Source organism: Ammospiza caudacuta, chromosome 18 (genome assembly GCF_027887145.1).
Source record: "Ammospiza caudacuta isolate bAmmCau1 chromosome 18, bAmmCau1.pri, whole genome shotgun sequence".
Taxonomy (NCBI): domain Eukaryota; kingdom Metazoa; phylum Chordata; class Aves; order Passeriformes; family Passerellidae; genus Ammospiza; species Ammospiza caudacuta.
Genome location: NC_080610.1, coordinates 1,776,024 through 1,797,725, shown reverse-complemented (window position 1 = coordinate 1,797,725; position 21,702 = coordinate 1,776,024). Strand labels below are relative to the sequence as shown.

Here is a 21,702-nt window from a genome sequence, read left to right as displayed (position 1 = left end):
TAGAGTCACACTAGATAGAAGGAAGATGTTCTTCCCTGTGTGGGTGGGGAGGCCGTCGAACAGGGTGCCCAGAGAAGCTGTGGCTGCTCATCCCTCAGAATGTCCAAGACCAGGTTGGATGGGGCTTGGAGCTACTTGGCCTAGTGGAAGATGTTCCTGCCCATGACTGGAAGTTGGACTAGATGACCTTTAAAAGTCTTTTTCAACCCATATGTTTCTATGTTAAAATTCTTTTAAATCCTAGAATGAAAATCAGGGTGTATGAGCACATGAAAATTGCATGTACATTGTTTTATGACTTTCCAGTGTCATCTGCTTTCCTTTGCATTGGTTTTCTGTAACAATTAAATGCTTATATTAAGACACTTCCAAAGTTACTCATTGAGATGATGCCAAAAATATAACAGAGACCAGACAATTTATATTAGCATATTTTGAATATTTATAATAAAAAATTGAATTATTTTGTTAAAAGTTGAGGACCTGTGATTGTCTTCTAGCAGTAGGTAGCCTTTAGTTTGCAACTTGTGTGTTGTTGTGTAGCTAAAATTGTCCTGGTGAATACAGTTGGAGTCGAAGAAAGTCACTTGAATAGACTTCAAGATGACTAAATGATGGACTTGAGAAAAACTGGTAATAACAGACCAACAATATGTCCCTACCCTCCCTCCACCAAATTCCCTCTTCTTCTTGTGCTTTTTGTCTATTTTGGCCTGAAACAGAGTGCATTATTTAGAGAATGTCTGTTTTTCCTGATGCATGTGCCAAAATAAAACATTTTCCCAGATGTGCTCTCCTTCAGAAGAAAAGTGAAGTCTTGAGTCTCTCATTAGTAATTAGGTACTTGTCTGCAGGATCTGGAGTCCACCTAGGTTCAAGCTGGAAGTTCCTGTAGGAGCAAAACAAGTTTTTCTTCCCTTGGGACATTACTCCAAATGATTCTTTGTAGAGGCGTTTGAAGTTAGTAATGTATTAGAGCCATCTAACTCGACCTTTTGTTACCTATGTTTCAATAAATTGCCAATGTTGGATTCCCCTTTTAGATTCCCTGTCAAGCCTCCAGTTCTGCATGGAGCTGGCTCAAAGGGAAGTGCACATTGTGGGATGATCCAGGCCAGTCTTTGTCTACCCAGATGAGCTGTTGTTGACACTATGGATTTTGATACTCCTTTCCTCCCTTCTATATGTTGTTTCACCCATTGTACGGCAGTAATAGTTGTATTTTGGGTACTCTTATGCAGGTTGTTGTTGCCTCTGATGATGCCTCACCGTGTTTGCAGGTTGCTAGCAAGCTCTGATAGGCTTTATTTTGCCAACAGTTTGTCTTGTTTTTTTAAAGTTGTGCTGCAAGTAAAATAATCCTAAACTTTTTTGAGGAGATGTGAGAAATGGTCACTGGTTGATGATGATGGATGTGAAATATTTCAGGCACTTTTGACTGTAAGGCAAGACCAATGGGTTTGTTTGAGATTAGCTGATTAAATCAGGCCAAAGCACTTCATCTGACTTAAGTTAGATATTGACAAGTGTGTTTAAATTCATAAATTGAAGACTTTTATAGTACGTATTCATTTCTGTTACTGATAAATAGCTGGAGTGAATTTTCATTGGCTTGTAGCAAGGTTTCCCTTTGCTTGTGTCAGCACAAGAGGTTGCAGTTTTGGGAGATGGTCAAGTTTAGTAGTGTCGGGCTATGTGAATATGTTTTGTTTTGCCTTTCTTGTCTTCTATAGTTGTGCTATCAATTGTTTCGTTTCAGCATCTTTCTTTGGAAATCCTTATTTGTATCTTATTTGCATCTTTTCTTTGAAGTGTTCCTAAAATTGTGGAGTAAAAAGTGCTCTTTAAGCATTGCTACTAGTGCTAAAGCATGCATTTGCTTGTGGGTCACTTCCTAAATATACTTCGGTGATGTTGACCTGTGGAGCTGAATAGACACTTGTAAACTCAAGAGAACATGTGAAATCTGTAATCATCTTACATATCTGCTCACTCACCTCCCCAGTGGAATGGGGAGGTGAATGGTAAAAGGCTGAAACCATGGGCTGAGATAAGAACTTTTCAAATATTGGAGGGAAGAAACATATAATAACAATAGGAAAAAGTGAGAGAAGAATAAACCCCAAAAGTCAAGTGATGCTCAATACAATTGCTCAGCACCCACTGACCCATGCTCTCCCTGTCCCCCAGGAGTGATTGGCACCTCTTGGCCAGCTCCCCTGGTTTGTACACTGAGCAGAAGATTCTGTGGTACAGAATATTCCTCTGGCTGATTTGGGTCAGCTGCCCTGACCATGCTCCCCTCCAGCTGCTTGTATAGCTGACTAGTGCAGGACACTGAAAAGCCCTTGACTTAGGGTATGCTTGGCTTGGTACCAGACATCAGTGTGTTATCAACATTATACTCGCACTAAATCCAGAGCACAACTCTTAACACCTACTGAGAAGAAGATTAACTGTATCCCTGCTGAAACCAGGTCAGCCGGAAATCGTGTTCAAAGGAAGGAATACCAAGATTGTGTTTCTATGGAAGCTTTCTGTTTGGGTAGATAGTCTTCCAAACACTGTTCCCGTTGGTCTTGTCTCTGTGGGAGAGTGGAGATATGGAAATCTCTGTTCCCATGGTTTTAGTGATAACTTTAAAGCCTCATGTGTTTTCCTCTGACTGGAGCTGTGTTGATGGGTTCAGTGTGATCACCCTGAAGATGGCTATGAAGGTGTGTTTTGTGGTTATCAACAGTGTGGACAGCTATATATTTTATGTGTGGGAAGTACCTGTGTGTCTGTTCTTGGAAGGCTGAAAATATGAAGAAATTTCTTCTTGGTCACCTGTTGGCTGTATGTGAGGGTTTTGTGCAAACTGAAACATGCTGATCAAACTGGTTTCTGAGGTCTTAGTCTCTTCATTGAACAACCTCGAGGAGTAACAAATTCCATCAGCTGTTTCTCCACATCTTTGCTGGTAACCTTATGGTGAATGTGGTTCATCTATGTTTAAAAAATTGTTAGATTTGAAGTTAGGTTGCCAGCTTGGTCTTGAAGTGGAGATATGGCATTTATGTCAACAGACAGTGTATTATAATGATTTTTATTAGCTGCTTAAGTTTTTCTCACCATCTGTTTCAATGTTGAGGCATATAACTAATGGCTTCCACACGGGAGCGGCTTAAAAGAGGTGGAGTTAAAGAGGCTGGAAACTATGTCTCTTGAGATTGTTGAGATTCTCGTTTATTTAAAGGTCTCTTTTTTTAAGTGTTGGTGTAACTCTGCTGATTTCTGTTTCATTGCAGAACTACCCATGAGTTCTTGTTTGGTGCCCTTGCTGAACTTGTAGATAATGCCAGGTATGTACCTGAGACTGCCTAATTCCCAAGGTAACTTTGGTTAAGATTTAATTCACCTATGTATTAGTTGATCTTAAGCAATTTTCACTTCTAGTAGATTTTAAAGAAAATAGAATTTTAATTTAATATTTCATTTGCTCGTCTTACATTGCCACATCAACTTCGTAAAAGAAAATAATTATGCCTGGAAAGGCAAGTTTGAGTGAATCCTGGAACAAATCATATTGGAAAGCAAATTGATAGCAGAAACAAGAGAGATTTAAAGAAAAAACTAGTCTGCCTTTTTGTGTAAAGAAATTGCTAAAATAAATATTACAGGAGCTGTGACTCCTCTGATATATAAAAAATCATAGTATCAAACATGACAATGAAAATGAAATCAGAAGCAGGATGCTGAAAAACAGAGCAAGAAATGCTAAAGGAATTTTGACACTTCAGGAGATATGGTCTTTGGAAATTGCAGCTGTTGGGCTACCTGTCTCATCTGTGTGTGGAGGGAATCCCTGCTGTTGAAGCCTCCCAAGCCTTGCGTGCTTTTGTCTTGAGCTAGAGGAAGTACTGTCATGAAGCACTATGGAAGTATTTTGGGATTGTTTTCTCTCAAATGTGATTTGTCACAGTGTGCATTTTGTGATGTAACAAGCTGAAACTGGGGCATTTTTGAGTTGGAAAGCTTCTGTTTAGGGAATCAGCTGTGTGTGTGTTCGTGTGCACACATGCGGGCTGGCGCTATGTTCATGGTTGCAACAAGGTAAGAAAAAGTAGGGTCTTTGGGGGTGGTTTTCCCTTACCTTGGTTCCCCTCTGGCTGTAGAGAGGTTGTCTTCTGGGAAGAAGTAGCTAGGCTGGGCTGGAAATCAAAGTGAAACAAAGTGGCTGTGGCATTTGTCAAGTGGGGTTTTGTTACTGCTCTATAGTGCCATGCCTCTAAGTCAGCAAACCAAGGTTGGTTTGGAAAGAGGGCAGTAGTGCTGTACATGCTGTACTTTCAAATACAGAGGAGGATGCAGCGTGTGAAGGGCCTCACTTAAGTGATCTTGTAATGACAGTTTACTGTAACAATCCTGAATGTATTGGAATGAAGGTTTATATGGAGTTACTAAACCTTTTGTAGGCAGCTCAACAAAAGAACTATAGGTGATGTTTGTTTTGTGTAGGAGGGAGCTCAGAAATGTGTACTCATTTGATTTCCAGCCCCAGAATGACTTTTGTTAGAATGCCAGTGGTACTTCCTGTCACCAGAACTGTTTGTGTGCTAGCAATGTCTTATGCTGGAGTTTAGTTCAAATGGACAGTTTTTTCTGTCACTCATGACTGTGGGGCCTCTGTGGACTTTGATCTATACAGCCAGTTATTTTGGAAATGCTTGTGTATGCCTGGATTTTTAGCTTCATTTCTGTTTAACGTTTGGATATCTATTGTGGTTCTATTTCTTTGTAGAGATGCAGATGCCACGAGAATAGACATTTATACTGGTAAGTCACTCATGCTGCTTCCTTGCATGTCAGCAATTAAGTCACTAGTTAACTTGGGTTTAGGCTGCAAACGTATGTTGTCCTTGACTGAATAAGAGCTAGAATCTTATGCCCAATCCTGGGGTCAGTACTGGGCCCCTCAAGACAAGAAAGATATTGAGGGGCTGGAGCATGTCCAGAGAAGGGTAAGGGAGCTGAAGAAGGGACTGAAGCACAAGTCTGATGAGAAGTGGCTAAGGAAGCTGGGGAGCTCAGCCTGGAGAAAAGGAGGTTTGTGGGGGACCTTCTTGCTTCTACAACTCCCTGACAGGAGAGTGCTGCCAGGTAGGGGTTGGGCTCTTCTCCCAGGTAACAAGTGACAGGAACAAGAGAAAACAGCTACAAATTTTGCCAGGAGAAGTTTAGATTGGATATTAGGGAAAATTTCTTTACTGAAATTGTAGTCAGACCCTGGAACAGGCTGTCCAGGGTAGTGGGGGAGTCACTATCTATCCATATTTAAAAAATGTGTAGATCTGGTGTTTAGGGACATGGTTTAGTGAACTCAGCTGTGTTAGATTTGTGGTTGGACTTGATGATCTTAAGGGTCTTTTCCAACCTGAATAATTCTATTGTTCTACCATTTCTTCTGTGCCATAGTCCCCTGTGGCCTTTCAAAAAGTCCCTGTTGCCTTTACAAATATCTTGGGGAAGCAATTAAGTCAGCCTTCACCTGGGGTCAGGTGAAGTGAGTTGCTCTATGTAGTGAATGCTGAAAAACTCCACTGACACAATACAGTTTTGTAGCTCAGTTTTGTACTGAAGAAGTTCTTAGTCATTCTGTAACAAAAATCTGGTGCTCTTTCTTACAGCTTAGCCATATTGCAGGTTTAAAAGTCCTATTTGTTGTGTTACTTTTGTTGTTAACACTGATCCCATTTTATGGAACTTATAACTTTTGCTTATGGGAGCAGTGAATAACTCTTCTTGCAGAGCAACGAGAGGACCTGCGAGGTGGATTCATGCTATGTTTTTTGGATGATGGAACAGGAATGGATTCAAGTAAGTGACAGAAAGTTACACCTGCATTTGCAAGCCGAGGTTTCATGTTATGGTTTAAGTTGAATTAACAGCTTAGTTCCATTGAAAAGGACATGTTCCATGCCTGTATACATGTTTCTGCCTCTCCTCTTGCTCTTTCACACCATATCACGTATCAGACCATTTACCTCTTCCATTGCAGAAAACTAATTGGTCTAAAGAAAATTTTTTTGCTGCATTTTAGAGTTGGGTCAGCCTAGCTTGAAGTTTCCCAGTACACTGAAGTTGGCCTTGGGGCTGAAGGGAGGATAGTGGAGCAAGAAGGGGAGCAAGTACAAGGTAGCATAAGCCTTTTCTCCATCTGGCTGCCAGGTGATCAGTGTATCTCAGCTCTAACCAGAAGGTGTGCCATGGCAGAAATTAAGGTTCTGCTTTGAAAACAGTTTGCCGTTGTTTCATCATGGACATTGTGTTTGAGATCAATACTGGACAATATAAAACCTTAGTAATATGAGAATATAGCAAATGTATTTCTGCCTTGTAAGAATTGCAGTAAATTGATGTTGTATCTAGCAGGTGAAAGCTAAAAGCTTTTCTGCTTTACTTTAGCATAAATGAACAGCACTGTCAACCCACCTTTGAGTCTTGAGGACTGGTAAATCATCCTGTGAGGAGTTCCATACAGGGTAGCAAAATTGGGTGAAACTGGGAGGTGAATATGGAGAAGACAAAGGAAATGTGTAAATAACATTTTTGCACTGATTCCTCAGTACTTTAGGTTCCTCTTGTGATATTTTCCTAGTTCGATCCCAGCTGGCAACTCAGTCCTACACAGCAGCTTACTCTAGCTCCACTGGGATGGTGGAGAGAATCAGAAGGGTAAAATGTGAAAACTTAATGGGTTGAAATAAAGACAGTTCAGTAGGGAAAACAAAAGTTGTGCACGCAAGCACAGCAAACCAAGGAATTCATTCCCCACTTCCTGTGGGCAGGCAATTGTTCAGCCACCCCCAGGACAGCAGGCCTCCATTATGTAAAACAGTGACTTGAGAAGACAAATGCTGCAAGGTCACACATGCCTCTCTTCCTCCTACTTCCCCAGCTTTATCTGGTGAGCGCTACACCAAGATGCATGAAGCTTGGAGCAACCTGGTCTAGTGGAAGGCGTCCTTGCCCATGGCAGGGAGTGGAACCAGATGATCTTCAAGGCCCATTCTAATCCAAACCATTCTGGGATTTTATGATACTGTCTGGAATCCCTTGGGTCAGTTGGGATCAGCCATCCCAGACTTGTCCCCTCTCAAGTCCTTGTGCAATCCAGCCTGCTTGCTGGTGGTGCAGTTTGAGAAGCAGAAGGGACCTTGATGCTGTGTAAGCTGTGTTCAGCACTAATGAAAACCATATATTGCCAACATTTCTCTGAAATACAGCCCCATGCAAGTTAGCATGGAGAGATTGAACTCTATCCCACCCCATATAGATACAAAGCATTTCATTCAATGTAATTTGTGCTCTGATACACAGATTTGTGACTTCCATAAAGGAATTTGGTTTGAACTCTAGATACCTTCTGTATATTCTTTGGAATACGATTGAGGTTGCTAAACGGGTCTTCCAAGAGTACTTTTCTGCCATCAGTTAAGCTGAAGGAAACAGTAAAGCCCCATCCATAAAAAAAAAAGCTCTGAGGTGTGTGGCCTTCTGATAGTCCTTAGAATCAGGGGAGAGGAAAATATGACCTTCTCTGCCTGTGTGTTTCTCTGGAAGGTGCCAGGTGTCTGTTCTAATGCCACAGAATTTTATGGCAGCTTTTATACAGTTATTGCTTCTGTAGTGCTGGTTTTGTGACAAAATGGGATTTAAGTATTGCCTATTGTCTTGGTTTAAGACAATTTAAGGGGGATGCTCTGAAATGAGTTATATCCCCTTAGTTTTAACCAATCCCTTTCCACAGGAAAGAAATGTGTAAAAATAAGTGAAAAAATAACAGTTTACTAACAAGCAAAACAGCAACAGGCACAAACTAACAGTAAATAATCGCTAGATACAAAATTACTAAATGTCATGGACTCCCTGGGAACCAAGAGAAGCTCAAAATGGCAGACACCTTTCCCCGAGGTGACTTCGGGGCTTGCCATGGGCAACTGTGTATGGGAAGACAAAGGGAGGGGAGCCCTCCCTTTTACCTCTCTGGTGGCAGCAGCTCCATCGGTGTTTGAGACTGACATGCTCTGGCTGCTGGTACTTGGTCAGGGACTAGAACCTCTGGAAGGACTTCACCTTCATCTTGGCAGAGGATGGCAGGGCAGCCAGCTAAAGTGGCTCAGACTCTGTGACTCCTCGTGTCAGCTGGCTTCTGCAGCAGCTGCAGAGACTGGGGCCTCTTCACTCCTCCTAGCACCTTGCTACAGCTGCAGACAGATGCTGCAAAATTCAGTCTGAAACAGTTTTTCATTATGACATGTGTGGTCCCATTTTGTAGCAACAGTTGCTACTGTTGTGAGCACAGAAAACCTACCTTAAACAACCCCCTCTGGAGGTCGGAGAGAAAGAGAAGAAAAAAAAAAAAACAAAGCAGAGCCTCTGCCTTGAGCAAAAGCTATGAGGGGAGAGACGAAAGTCTGCCTGGAATGCCTTGACTTGAAAGAGCTTGACATTCGCCTGCTCTCATCCCTGTGGTTCTGATTCTGGCTGCACCGCTGGGTCTTAAAGTGACTTTCAATTTTGAGCACAGATGGATATGAAATACAATAATATTTGGGTTACCTAAGACAGCTATTAAGTGGCTTCTTTTGACTAATCTTTCAGCTGAATGTTGAAGAATTTTATCCTGATAGCCTGAAATGTTTAGTGAAGAAGATTGGCAGATACTGTGCCTTGCAGGGATGTTTCACAGTGCTATGCATTGTATATAGAAAATACCATGTAATTCAGGTCCTTTGACTGTCTTGATGCTGGACCAAGGGCAGCCAGGTGGAAGCTCTGTGTGCTGCACCATTTGCCTGTCAGCATGGACAGAAGCAGCTAAGGAGAGTCATTCAAACTCGCTGCATGGGGCTCTCTGGTTCCATCCCTAGCTGTAGGGATATGAGTTGTAATTTCTCATGATGCAGGGTTTACCAGTTTTAAAGATATCCTGAAGATCTCATATCTGACTTTGAAAGATGTCAGCAGAAAACTTTTTATTGGACTTTTCTCCCTCAATACAGACTTTGCTTCAACAGAAATCATGGATCTTGGGAGTGTTTTATTTTTGTGCATGATAACTTCAATTGAAATTATTTTTATTGTACATAAAGGTGACATGTTAAAAAGAATACCTCCATGACTTGCTGTAGTGCTGTTGTAGCCCATGCTAGCCCAGGATCTTCCCAAGTCAACTGAAAGGATGGCTTGGGAGGCTGGATGGGGCACCATCTGGGGATGATGAGTGAATAAACTCAGTTGCGTCTGGGCACTTCTAAATGGAGGGAAGAGCTAAAGGGCTCGAGTTAACTGTTCCAGTAACAGTTTGTGTAACTCTGTCTTGTTGCTGTTCTCTTTGGTCTTGTTCTGTCTCGGGCAATTCTAGATTTGTCTGGCAGGCTCTGAAAATGGGAGGGTATAGTGAGGCAGTTGGTCAGATTTGAGTGCTCTGATGACTTCTGATTAGCAAGCCAAATGACAACTCCTCATTTCTAAAAATTAGGGATGTTTGTCAAGTGATTCCTGCTGCAGTTACATTCAGTACTCACTGCATTGGCTCTCTTAATGATCACTCTGGGTTGTGTGGTCTCAAGATCAAAAAACATTTGTATTCAAGCTGGAAACATCTCACACTGTAGTCATGAGTTATCATAAGGTCCAAGGATTCAGTGATGTTACAGGACAGCTCTTTTCAAAGGAACCATCATGTCCTGCAGAGAGGTGTCAAAATTATAGAATCTTCTGAGTTGGAAGGGTGGGATTTTGGGGTGTCCTGTGTCTAAGACAGTTGTCCAAATGCTCCTGGGGCTCTGTCAGGCTTGAGACCATGACCACTGCCCTGAGGAGTCTGTTCCAGTGCCTAATCACCCTTTTGGTGAAGAACCTTTTTCTAATTTCCAATATTAATAAATATATTATTATCCAGTAAATACCCTCTTCCCCCAACACAGAATAATAGTACTGGTCCAAAACTTTGGCTCTTTTGTAAGGAACTATATAGGAGTCCATAGAAAACCGAACAATAGATTTCATGCAGCACATCACATTTCTCATACTATCAGTGAAATCAACTACTCAGGCTTGAAATTTTATCTAATACCTGGCTCTGAAAGTGCTGCGTGAATTTAAAGAATCAAAATACAGGTTGAATGATTCAATGAATCAACTTGTGGGTTGAGAAAGTATAACAACTAGTTTAGGAAATGACTGTAGTTTTATTCTTAAGCAATTGAAGAAAATAAGTCTCTTAACTGGCATTTTCATCACAGAAGTGCTCAGGTTGGAAAGTACCTCAAAGATAATTTGTTCCAGCCTTTAATGGGCAAGGGAAGAGATGATTTAGCACCCTGTCTCTCCAGTGATGGAGGATTCCACCACACACCTGGGTAGGTTGTTCTAGTGATTTACTAAATGACTGATTGATCTCTAAAAAATTTCGTACTTATTTTAAGAAGAAACCTCTCCCAGTGCAACTTGTATCTCTTGCCTCTTTTTCATGTGGCTCCTAGGGAAGGGTAGCCTTTTTAAATACCTTTCAAGTACTGTAGTATGATGAGATTCCCCCTGGGCCCTCTCTTCTCAAGGAAGGAGACCTAGTTCTTCTCATAGGGCAGTTTCTGCAGCCCTCTGATCATCTCCTTTGCACCCTGTTCGGGCTGTCTGCATCTTTCCTGAGCTGAGGAGACAGAACAGGTGGGGCCTGCAAACACAAAGCTGAGTGGGCTAATCACATTTCCATCTCTTTGGCAATGTCCCTGTGGATACAGTCCAGGATCCTGTTTGCCTCAGTTGCTGTTGTGGGACACTGCTGGATCATACTCAGCTTGTTGTCTACCAGGACCCTTCCAACAAGGCTGTTCCTCCCAACCTGCAGATTCCAGTCTGTGCTGGGCTCTTAGGTTATTTAATCCCGGGTGCAGGACTTCACAGTTCCCTTGAAATTCAGACACAATCTTGCTTGCCCACTGTTTCAGCCAGTCCAGGTGTCTAAGAAAGTGTCGCAGACATTTTTTCATAGAAATCCTTTCTTTGGGATTTGTTCATCTTCTGGGAAGCTGAGGCCCCAGAAGAAGAATGTAAACAATTGTTATCGGCTGGTGTGGCATGTAACAGGTGCAGCGGTGATTGGGCTTCTGTGAGTGTTTGGATTTGCTAACCACTTACAGGAGAGTTTGTCCTTGCTTTCTGCTGGACACAGAACTTTGTTATTCATTCTTTTCTATGCTATTCTTAGCTTAGCAGCCTCTGCAGCTTCTCTCCTTATTCTTATTAGTATAGTTATAATGTCTTAAATATCATATATCAATAAATCCAGCCTTCTGATCATCAACCAAGATTCCGTCTCTCACCCTGGAGACCTTCATCAGGTCGCTGTAATATTTGGTGACCCCTCATATCAGAGCAAAATTAATTTGATAAGACCAGAGGAGCAAACTGCTGCACTGGGTAAAATCCTGTATGTGTAGCATGTGATGGTTGCTTTGAAGTGACCACAGAAGTGGATTTAAGCCAGGAGCTGAAGAACTGAAGATCCTGAATTGGACAGAGTTCACAGCCAAGGCTGACCACAAAGAGAACCTGAAAACCCTGCGGGAGATGTTTGGAAAGAGCAGCAGAACTGTGGAGCTGGCCAGAGCAAGCTGGACTCTTTCAAAAGGTACTGTAGGCTTTTCCCTTCCTGATGAACCAGCCCTTCGTAGCTTGTGGCTGTTCGTATGGAAGACACATGCCTTGGAGGAAGAGGTTCAGTTCTCTCCTTCAGAGGAGAAACTTATTGCCCTCTGGCAAAGATGGGGTGAAGAGGACAGATTTTTTTTGTCAAAAACAGATCTCTATGAGTTCTTTCGATGGGCAAAGCTTTTTGAGTTCTTTACTGATGTCCTATACGCTTTGGATGTTTTCGTGTGGGAATGCATGGACTCCATTTTCCAATTCATGTGGAGTCAGGGATGCATTTTCCCTCCTGTCTACCCAGCATTTAGAAAGCTCTTCCCAGTTTTGAAATGGAGAGCAGCTGTTTTTCCATGGATTTCTAACTGCTATGGGCAGGCTCTGTTTCCACCGTCCCCAGTGGGAGAAGACCCGGTGGGGGATGAGATTCTGCTTCTCAGCCCCCCCTGCTTCGCGGCGGAGGGGGGTGAAACTTCGCCGCGTGAAGGTTTTTTTTACTCTTTCTCCGGAGCCTGCGCAGATGGACAGCTCTCTTTCCCCCCCTTCTCCCCCGCAGGGGGGATGGGAGTGGACAGTGCTGCCACAGCCGGCCTCTTGGACCCCACCCCACTCAGAGATGGGGGTGGCACCTGTCCCAAAGGCCCCCCCGCCCCTGCCAGCGCTGCGTCCGCCTCCAAGACCCGCCTCGCCGGCGCGGCCGCCACTCCAGGCGATCCCATCTCCACCTCTCTGGGCGGTTCCGCCCGCGGCTTCTCCGGCTTCCCCGCCTGCGCCTGTGGCTGCTGAGTTGCCAGGCGACAACGACGCGTCTCCAGCTTCTGGCTCAGCGGAGGAGTTGTTTTCTCCAGCTCCTTCGGCCTTCCCGCCGCCTCAAGCCAAGATGGTCCCTGTTCAGGATGGTGCTGGAGATGGCGCCGAACCCGCGGGACCCTCAGAAAAGCCCGCGGTCACTCCTACACCCAGCGTGATTCCCTCCCCGGCTCTGGCCCCCCCGCTGCTTCCACCGGCTGCCCCAGCAGTTCTGCCGCTATCAGAGACTCTGTCCTCCATGTCGGTGTCAGAGACTGCCCTGGAACTGGCAGCTTGTTCGAGCTCGGACCATCCCGGACCGGCTGCCCCTGCAGCGGCCCCGGTGGCTGGTCTCTCCTTCCGTGGAGCCGGGGGTGCGCGACAGCTGGGGGCAGGGGCAGTGCGTCTGCCTGCGTTCAAGATCAGCATTCTAGGCGGGTTGGGGGGTGGTTTTTCTGGGATTGTCCCGTGGAGGCTGCCATCTCTGCTGCCTCTTTTGCGCCCTAGTGGTGGGGGGCAGGTGCATCCCGAGAGCTCTGCTTCTGGTCCCCAGCCCGGAGGGGGTGGGGATGAAGCCATGGGGCAGATGAGAGACAAAAAACCCGATGCATTTGCATTGCAGGGGAAGAGGGCACAGATGGAGGAGACTATAGCTGGTTTGCTGTGGGGAACAAACATCTCCAGTCCCCAGATGGGATTTCTGGGGAAGGCTTCTGTTCCCTCACTGCTGGCATGCCTCAGTGGTTTTGGGAAAAGGAAGCGTGTCATCACCCATGCTGCCCTTGTACTGGCAGCAGGGTGCAGGCATGTGGGAATGCAGAGCCTGTGTCATGGGTTTCGCCTGGCCTGTTGGGCTCAGGAAGTTTCTGGGCCAGGGCCATCACTTGGCCTCTTGATGTTTCTGGGGATTATGGTTTCTCCTACTGGTCCTGGCCCCCCCTTTGTGGGCCAGTTTTGGGGTTCCTGGTCCGTCATGGGCCAGGGCCCCCAGGGTTTTTCCTTCTCTGGCACTGCTCTGCTCGGCTGGCTGCTGCTCTTTTCCTTTTCGGTCAAAAAAAAAAAAAATTTAAAATTAAATAAAAAAGATTGAAAATAGTGGGCAGCAGCTCAGCAGCTCTGAAGCACTGAAGCATTGGAGAGCCAGAAAAGGACATTCCAAAATTGTTCAAATTGTTTGAAATTGTTGTAAGACTGTCAATGGTTTGTGATAACTATTGATGGGACTTTTGCAGAAGTCTGTTTCAGGACCAAAAAGGACTCTCAGATATTCCAAGAGAAGGAACTTCAGCTCATGGACTGTTCCTGAAACTCAGCTGCTTGGACTTGAATTCTCTTTGCATAGTTTTTTGCATTTTCTTAGATTGTAGGATTGTTTTAGTGATTTGTTGGTATTGTATATTTTACAGGTGAGGAAATTTCCTGTTCATTTCACATCAGCATTTTTCTTTTTAATTTATGCAATTTAGAAAGGTGAGATGTTGCAGACATTTTTTCATAGAAATCCTTTCTTTGGGATTTGTTCATCTTCTGGGAAGCTGAGGCCCCAGAAGAAGAATGTAAACAATTGTTATCGGCTGGTGTGGCATGTAACAGGTGCAGCGGTGATTGGGCTTCTGTGAGTGTTTGGATTTGCTGACCACTCACAGGAGAGTTTGTCCTTGCTTTCTGCTGGACACAGAACTTTGTTATTCATTCTTTTCTATGCTATTCTTAGCTTAGCAGCCTCTGCAGCTTCTCTCCTTATTCTTATTAGTATAGTTATAATGTCTTAAATATCATATATCAATAAATCCAGCCTTCTGATCATCAACCAAGATTCCGTCTCTCACCCTGGAGACCTTCATCAGGTCACAGTAATAAGAAAGCATTCCAATTTACCCCCATCAATGAAGCTGGTGAGGATTCAAAAGCACCCCACTGTCCAGCTCCTGTATGGAGATGTTGAGCAGTATGAGGCAGAGCATCAGTCCCTGGAGTCTCTGCTTGTGACAACCTCCCAGCTGGAGTGAAAACCATCGATGATCGCTTCTGAGCATGACCCATGAGCCAGTTCCCTACTTGTTTTGTATACCACTTGCCTGGTCTGTGTCTCCTCTGTTAGTCCAGGAACAGGCTGTGTTAAACTGTGTCCAACACTTTGTTGAAGTCCAGCCAAACAACACCCACTACTGTCTCCATAAGGACAGGAAGTGCTGCCTTGTAGAAGGTGACCAAATCAGTCAGGTGTCACTTGCCTTTGTAAATCTCTGCAGACTTAGCCCAGTTACCTGCCTTGTCTGGCTTCTAATACTTTTTAAGAGGGCTTGTTCTGTTGCTTTTTGAGAGATTGAAGCAAATATATCAAGTCTTGCTTTTTTTCAACTGTGTTTTTGAAATTTGGAAGCTCAAAACAGCTTTTGTTTTAATGGAGGCAGTTAATTAAGTAGCAGTGTGTTGGTTGCATTATTATATTTTAGTATATAGTATTTGCTATTTAGTATTTCAGTAGTTGCTTTATTTGTATTTAAAAAATATTGTTTATCCAAGGCTCACAATAGTGAGGAAAAATGTTTAAGTGGAACTCCAACTCCTACTTTAGAGTGTGTACGCACTTGTGTGTGTGGACAGTGACTCTTGGGGGCCACTTTCAGGGGAGAAGTCTACACAATTCTCAGGAGAAAATGTCTCTTTAACCTTCTTTAAGGTTAAATCTTTAACCTAAACATGGATGTTTCCTATAAAGTTAACAGATTTTTAAAACAAATTATAGGAACATATATCAAAGTGATTTGTCAGTCACTGTCTGTTTCCAGTCATTGCCCCATGTGGGGTTGGTGTCCTGTGTTTGTTACAGTCACAAAGGATGTCACAGCTTTTCCCTTGTTCCCCTATCCTCAGGAAAGTTCAACTTGTCTTTAGGCTAATTCCCCCCAGGTAATGAATTAAATCCTGTTTATCTTGACCATCTGAGTGAATTTGTTCAGCTTGTTTTTTCTCTTCTTTGTTTTGCATAGATCTCCCTTCTCTATTTTTCTTGCTGGGGAGTTTGGCTTTTTTAAATCCAGTAACTCTGAGGCACAACAAAACAAAAATAGTGTGACAGAAATAGCCTTCAGTAGAAACACCCTCCAGAGCCTACAAAGAGCAGCTCTATAAAGAGCTGGGGAAAAAAATTGTGTCTTGATTCTTGGGAGGATATAAATATTAAATCTCTCCTAAAGACAGCTTGGAGAGAGGTTCTACCTCACATTCCCCTCTGCTCAGCATCACCTTCATCCCTCTGACCTGAAAGAGGAGTCATAATAGGGTGATTTCAGACATCCAACAATGAGTGATAAACCATCTGATCACCTTTCCTGAGAGGGGAAGTGCTTTGGATAATTACTCTTCACCCTCTTTAGGCTTTCTAAAAGTTTCTTAAAAATGGTTACTGAAAAAATATTTGTGGAGCAAAAAGATTCCAATAGTCCTTCTCTTTTTAATATCCTGTATCTACTTTCCTTACCAGGCTTTAAAAATAACACAGTAATAGTAGTTAGAGTAATAAAAACTGGATGATGATGATCATCATCAATTGGATGATAATGGTGATGAGGATGATCATCACCAACATCCTTAGCCAGATCTCAAATATAAGACATTCGAGTGTTTTCTTTCTTTGGCTAGAAAATAGTACAGTAGGCTGAAGGGAAAGTAGAGGTACCCTTATCCAGTCCAAAGCTGTTTCTGGAATAGCTGTGGAGTTCCATTGAGAACAACTGCAGTTTAGGCAGCAAAGTTTTTGCACAGTTGTTCTCCTGTATTTGTGTCTTTAAATCTGAATATAGTTTCAACTGAAAATGGTGTTCTGACACCAGCTCAGTGATGCCATGTCAGACCAATGGTGTTAGTACTGAATATTTTACTGTAGAACTGGTCAATGCTGATAGGCCTGTGTGTCTCCTGCATGCTGAAATCTAGCTTGTCCATGGGCTCAGCCTCCCCATAGTTGCCTGGTGGGGTGAGTGATGTCTTGTGCTCCCTTATAGCTTGTGTGTATGCATTTGTTTTTAGCCTTCAGAGTAAGGCACTTTGTGTTCCTTGTCTCTGGAATTAAACTTTATTTCTCCCAGTAAACTCTGGTGAAATGATTATTATCTCTTGGGCGAAGGGAAAGGAATCTGTCCTAGGGATGATGTTAAAAGTCTTTATCCCTTGTACAGTAGAAAGGCTGGAACTAAAAATGACAGACCCTCTGAGATGTAAAGCCATTGTGTCCTTTCATTTTGTCCTGTGCTAATGAAATCCTCTGCTTATTGCTGTAGGACCGGCTTGTGTTGACTTTCTCCCCAGCTGTCCTGCTGCCAGGGGTCCAGCAATCTGCTGCCAAAGTTAGCTTGTGTCCTCCTAGTGCTTTAATTAACCAGAGTGTTAAGTTCAGCACTGTGGAGAAATAGCAGTGTTTATTCTGGATTTCTGACCTTTTTAATAGTTCTGACTTATGCTCTAGTGCCAGTGCTCTCAAGTGTGAGGTGTCAATGGGACATGGGATACAACAGACCCACTGCATCCCAGGGTCTTAATTTATAAGAATTGACAACTGTGATGGACACAATAGATTATTTTTGTGGATTTTTTTTTTTTTTTTTTTTTTTTGCAAAAAGAAATGTCTTCATGCAGTTCAGATGGGACAGTGAACTAGACTGAAACCTAAAACTCTTTATGTCAGCATCATGGCACATGTACAGATCTTCTGGTAACATCAGTGCCCTCAAGCAGTATATGTCTCACAGGGCTCTGTGGTACAATTTCAGGATGCAGCTTCAGCTTGGGCTTCTGGCCTTTTTTCTGGCCTATTTTCAGTGGTGAAGAAGTTACCTTCCTTCTTTATCTAAAAGATGTGTCTGTGTGTGTCTGTACACAGAAATAAGCCTTTTCTGTTCCCTATTTCTTGTTACAGATGAAGCTGCCAGTGTTATCCAGTTTGGTAAATCAGCCAAGCGATCACCTGAGTCAACTCAAATCGGGCAGTATGGAAACGGCTTGAAATCGTAGGTACAACAAGAGCCAGCCTCCTGAGGTTGGGGAGGTCATAGTCCAGATGATCAGTGTACTTTTTGCTCAGAGGTGTATAGATTTCTTCCCAGAAAAAAACAAAAGCAGATGAGCTATAAGATCCCCTACTTTGGTAGACAGGAGCTCTCTCAGCATCTGCTGTAGTATTCCAGTGGCCAGGAAGGCTCTGTACAGCTGAACATCAGTGATTTGGGACCCAACGCAGAGGGACAAAATGGTCATCTTCCTGTTACAGTCAGGCAGCAAAATAGTGCTTCAGCCTCCCAACAGGAAAGTTATCTGGTGCAAGGCAGATGGACTTAAACCATTTTTTTTGTTCTCAAACCAAACAAATGCAGGGAGAAGGGGAATGATGGAAGCAATGAGAGGAAGGGTAGGAATAAGTGCAGAGGAGCACAACACTGGTTGGAGTGGATTTGCTAGGAAAGAGGAAGAAGTTTGCTGTGTCTTTGGGAAAGTTACAGGACTTTGTGACTTACTCTGGCTGTTCTGCTTTGTGCTCACCCATGTGCCTTGATTATATGCATCCTATTGGGAAATCAGTGGGATTCAGTAACCTGGGGGGAAAAATTAGGGGATCTTGAGACACTGTCAGTTCAGCTACAGTGCAGGACAGATCCCAGATCCTGACTGTTGCTTCCAGGAGAGATCTCTGTCCTTTCTTAACCTTGAGCAAGAGGTGTACTTTATTACATCAGAGAAATGCTGCCTGAAGCCCTAGCATATGCAAAAGGTAGGTTGTGGAATTGCTGTGGTATGGACTTAAGGCAGTCTGAAGAGAAATGCGCTGACATAACACCAATACTTCTTTCGATGCAATGTTAATTGTTACCTGTTAAGGTGTTTTGGATGAGGTTGGTAACAGGATAACTTAGGAGAGTGGGGAGAAGGAAGGGACTGTCCCTTTTTGTGACAACAAGCTGCTAAGCTGCCTTAGCTGAAGTGTCAGTAAGGCTTTAGTTAGGTTAGGAAATGAATTTTCTGTCTCCAGACTGCTGCACTTGATTCTGGATACAGTGAAATGAGGAATGTGCTTGCTTGCTCACTGACATTTCTGCTCAAAGATTTGAAGGTTATTGTCACATCTCACCTCAGTTGTCTTTTAATTTTATTTTAATTTCTGTTTAAACTTTCTGCATAGTATGAGTCTGCAATGCTGTGCACCTTTTAATTGTGACTGGTGTTAAATGTTTTGAAACATTGTGAAAATGCCCAGATTGATATGCCTTCTGAAAGGAATGAGGTGTTTAGAGAGAAATGATAGTTGCTGTTTTAGCTCTTCTGCCTAACCTGGTTTTGGCATCTCTTAACTGAACCTAATGGGAAGAAAGCTCAGTAACGTGGCCTGCATTCTGAACAGTATGGTGCATCAGGTGTAACACACAGTTTGACCTCTGCCTACAGGGGTTCCATGCGGATTGGGAAGGATTTTATCCTGTTCACAAAGAAAGATAACACCATGACTTGCCTCCTCTTATCACGGACATTCCATGAGGAAGAAGGCATCGACGAGGTTTGCATGTGCTTCTTGTAATGAACTAATATAGTGAATGCTGCCTCATCTGAACTTGCCTAGCTCTTACAGAAGAGTCTGTCTCAGAGCTGTTTGTGACTCTGATGGGATCAGTGTATGGTTTTCTTTTAGCATTACACTGTAGGGCTTCTGCAAAGTCAACACATTTTTTTTCCTTTTGGTTTTAATTCTAATTAAGAAGTCTCTAGAGTAGAGCAAGTTTGAAGGGCTTATTTCAGTCACTTAAAGGTGTGCTTATGCTAAGTTCAGGACATGCATTTTTCTTTTCCCACAAAATTTGAGTTTGAGATGTATTTAATTTTATTGTGCTGATTTGATTTTGTGTAGAGAACTAAAGATGTTTTAAATTGCTACCCACGGGTCATTTACTGCAGGTGTATCTTCTTACAAATATTTTTGATTTCTAATAAAAAGTCAGCATAGTTCTACCTATGAGAAACTTGTATATTTTAAGAAATAACTCAGGCATTGTTGTTCCAGGCAAGGTTGATAATTTAAATTTGCACTGGGGTGGTATTTCAGAAAGCGTCTTCTGGTATGAGGGAGGGATTGAAGGGTGAAGCTGGGGAGGGTCAGTGCATGCTGGTAGCCAGCCCATGACTGAAGCAGATTGGGAAGAGTAAAGTAAGTCTAATTCCCACAGCAGCTCTGGCTACTTTTTTGGCTTGACCACAGTTCTGGGATGGGATTTGTGTCCTTGATGTGCAGCTCCAGTTTAGAATTCTGTGTATATTTTTACTCTACGTGGCAGAAGCCACCTTGCTAGCATCCTTTAAAAAATCAAAGACTGAGATCAGGATAAATATGAGTGAAGGATATCTGAGTTCAAGAGAGGAATTAAGCCAGAGTGGTTTTTTTTTTAGTATTATGAAAGTTGCTACATGAGAAGGGGAAAAAAAGGCCTTGAGTGTGTGAGTAGCCAGTACCATACATGTAACTTGGGAATGGTTCACTCTGAGACTGGTATGTTGAGAAGGCAGCTCAGAGGCTGGCAGAGAGGGTCTGTGAGCATTTGACAGACATGCAAACCACTGAAGAGCTGGAAAGGCCTCTCCTGGTGACTTAGGGGGCTGTGAGGAGGGGTAAGTCACTGGACCATGACCTGCAGGAGGGATTTGACTGGAGTGGGAGAGCCTGAGTCACTCTCAATACAATGGGATTTGCAGGTCATCGTTCCCCTACCCACCTGGAACGCACGGAGCCGTGAACCCCTGACGGACAACATGGAGAAATTTGCTATTGAGACGGAGCTCATCTACAAGTATTCCCCTTTCAAATCAGAATGGGAAGTGATGGACCAGTTCAATAAGATACGTGGTGAGAAAGGTACATGTGGATGGTGCAGGTCACAAGTGAGATATTTGGGGTTTGGTTGGGATTCACCTGGTTGACTTGTTACTTTCTCAGGCACTCTGGTGATCATCTTTAACCTCAAACTAATGGATAACGGAGAGCCAGAGCTGGATGTGACTTCTGACCCTCAAGATATTCAGATGGCAGAAACACCCCCAGAGGGAACGTAAGTGTGACTGGTGTAACAGGCCTTGATCAAATTTAGTGTAGGGTTTGGCTATATACTATGTGCATGGGTTTTTTTAAGATTCTCATTTTATACTGAATTAGGGAATTTAGAAGATCTGTAGTTTGTTCTTAAGCTGTTTGGTGTACATGTGTGGGTCAGCCCATGGGTGTTGTGGCTGTGTTCGGGTTGAGTGCCTGCCATGGCTGATCTCAGCTTCGCCAAAGCAGAAAACTCAGTGTCCTTTAGGCACCATAAAAAAAGGAGCTCTAAGTTTTATGTTTAATTTTATACACCTATCAAAGATGTTTTCATCAGAATGAGAGCTGGTTGTGAGTCAGTGCTGCTCCCAAATTGGTGTTCAGTTTTGTGGCAAAACATGAGGTGCTGCACAGGTCAGCCTCTGGGGGTGGATAGTATGGAAGGCAGGTGGGGTGTATCATCACATCTGTCGGGGAGCACTCCTTCCTGGAGAGGGGCAAGAAGGATGTGCTCAAAGGGCAGCTGGAAGAGCACAGGCCCCTTTTCAGAGAGAGCTGAGTGTTTGCTGAGTTGATCACCTGTAGCCTGAAAGCAAAAAACTGAGCTGAAATGAGCCAAATGCTTGGTTAAGTCCCAGAGCTCCATGGGCACACCTAGCAAGCTTTATGTTTTTGGTGAGATTACACGCTTCTCCTCTGCATTGAATTTTCCATAGGAAGTTTCAGACCCTGTAAAGCAGCTCTGTCTATGTATTAGAGTGATGTTACTGAGCAAATTCCTTGGGGCCCTCTGAGGGTTCTCAGCATATTTAATGCCTGTTTGTAAGGCAGGTGTGATTGCCACTGATCACTGCCTCTTCTTTCTGGTATTGTGGTACCATGTGTGTCAGTGAGTAGTGCAGGTTCTGAGGCAGCGTACGACTGACTCGCTGAAGGGTGGAAATGCTCTGGATAGGTGGGCACACTTTAAGTGTTAAATAGGCCAGTTTATAGCTTTGGCCATTATTATCCAGATGTATTCAAACTCCCTCTTCAGGTTGCAGTAACACGAGTATCAGTTTCTTGTAGCTGTAGTTATGATGTACAGCTCAACAAAGAGTCTGGAGAAGACATAGATCAAAAAAATTTAAAGAAAAGCTTTACTTAATGTA

General features: G+C 43.3%; 1 protein-coding gene across 2 annotated transcripts in view; it reads left to right on the top strand.

Annotated features, from left to right (window-relative positions):
- Positions 1–21,702, top strand: part of MORC2 (MORC family CW-type zinc finger 2) — a 49,676-nt gene that overhangs the window by 2,342 nt on the left and 25,632 nt on the right. Inside the window, exons 2-8 of one of the 2 annotated variants that reach the window (XM_058816452.1) lie at positions 3,291–3,344; positions 4,784–4,818; positions 5,791–5,859; positions 17,402–17,492; positions 18,922–19,030; positions 20,218–20,368; positions 20,459–20,570. In XM_058816452.1, the coding sequence (XP_058672435.1) occupies positions 3,291–3,344; positions 4,784–4,818; positions 5,791–5,859; positions 17,402–17,492; positions 18,922–19,030; positions 20,218–20,368; positions 20,459–20,570 (621 nt within the window). Of the gene's footprint in view, positions 1–3,290; positions 3,345–4,783; positions 4,819–5,790; positions 5,860–17,401; positions 17,493–18,921; positions 19,031–20,217; positions 20,378–20,458; positions 20,571–21,702 lie in introns of both variants that reach the window. The other variant, XM_058816451.1, reaches the window with a different exon arrangement.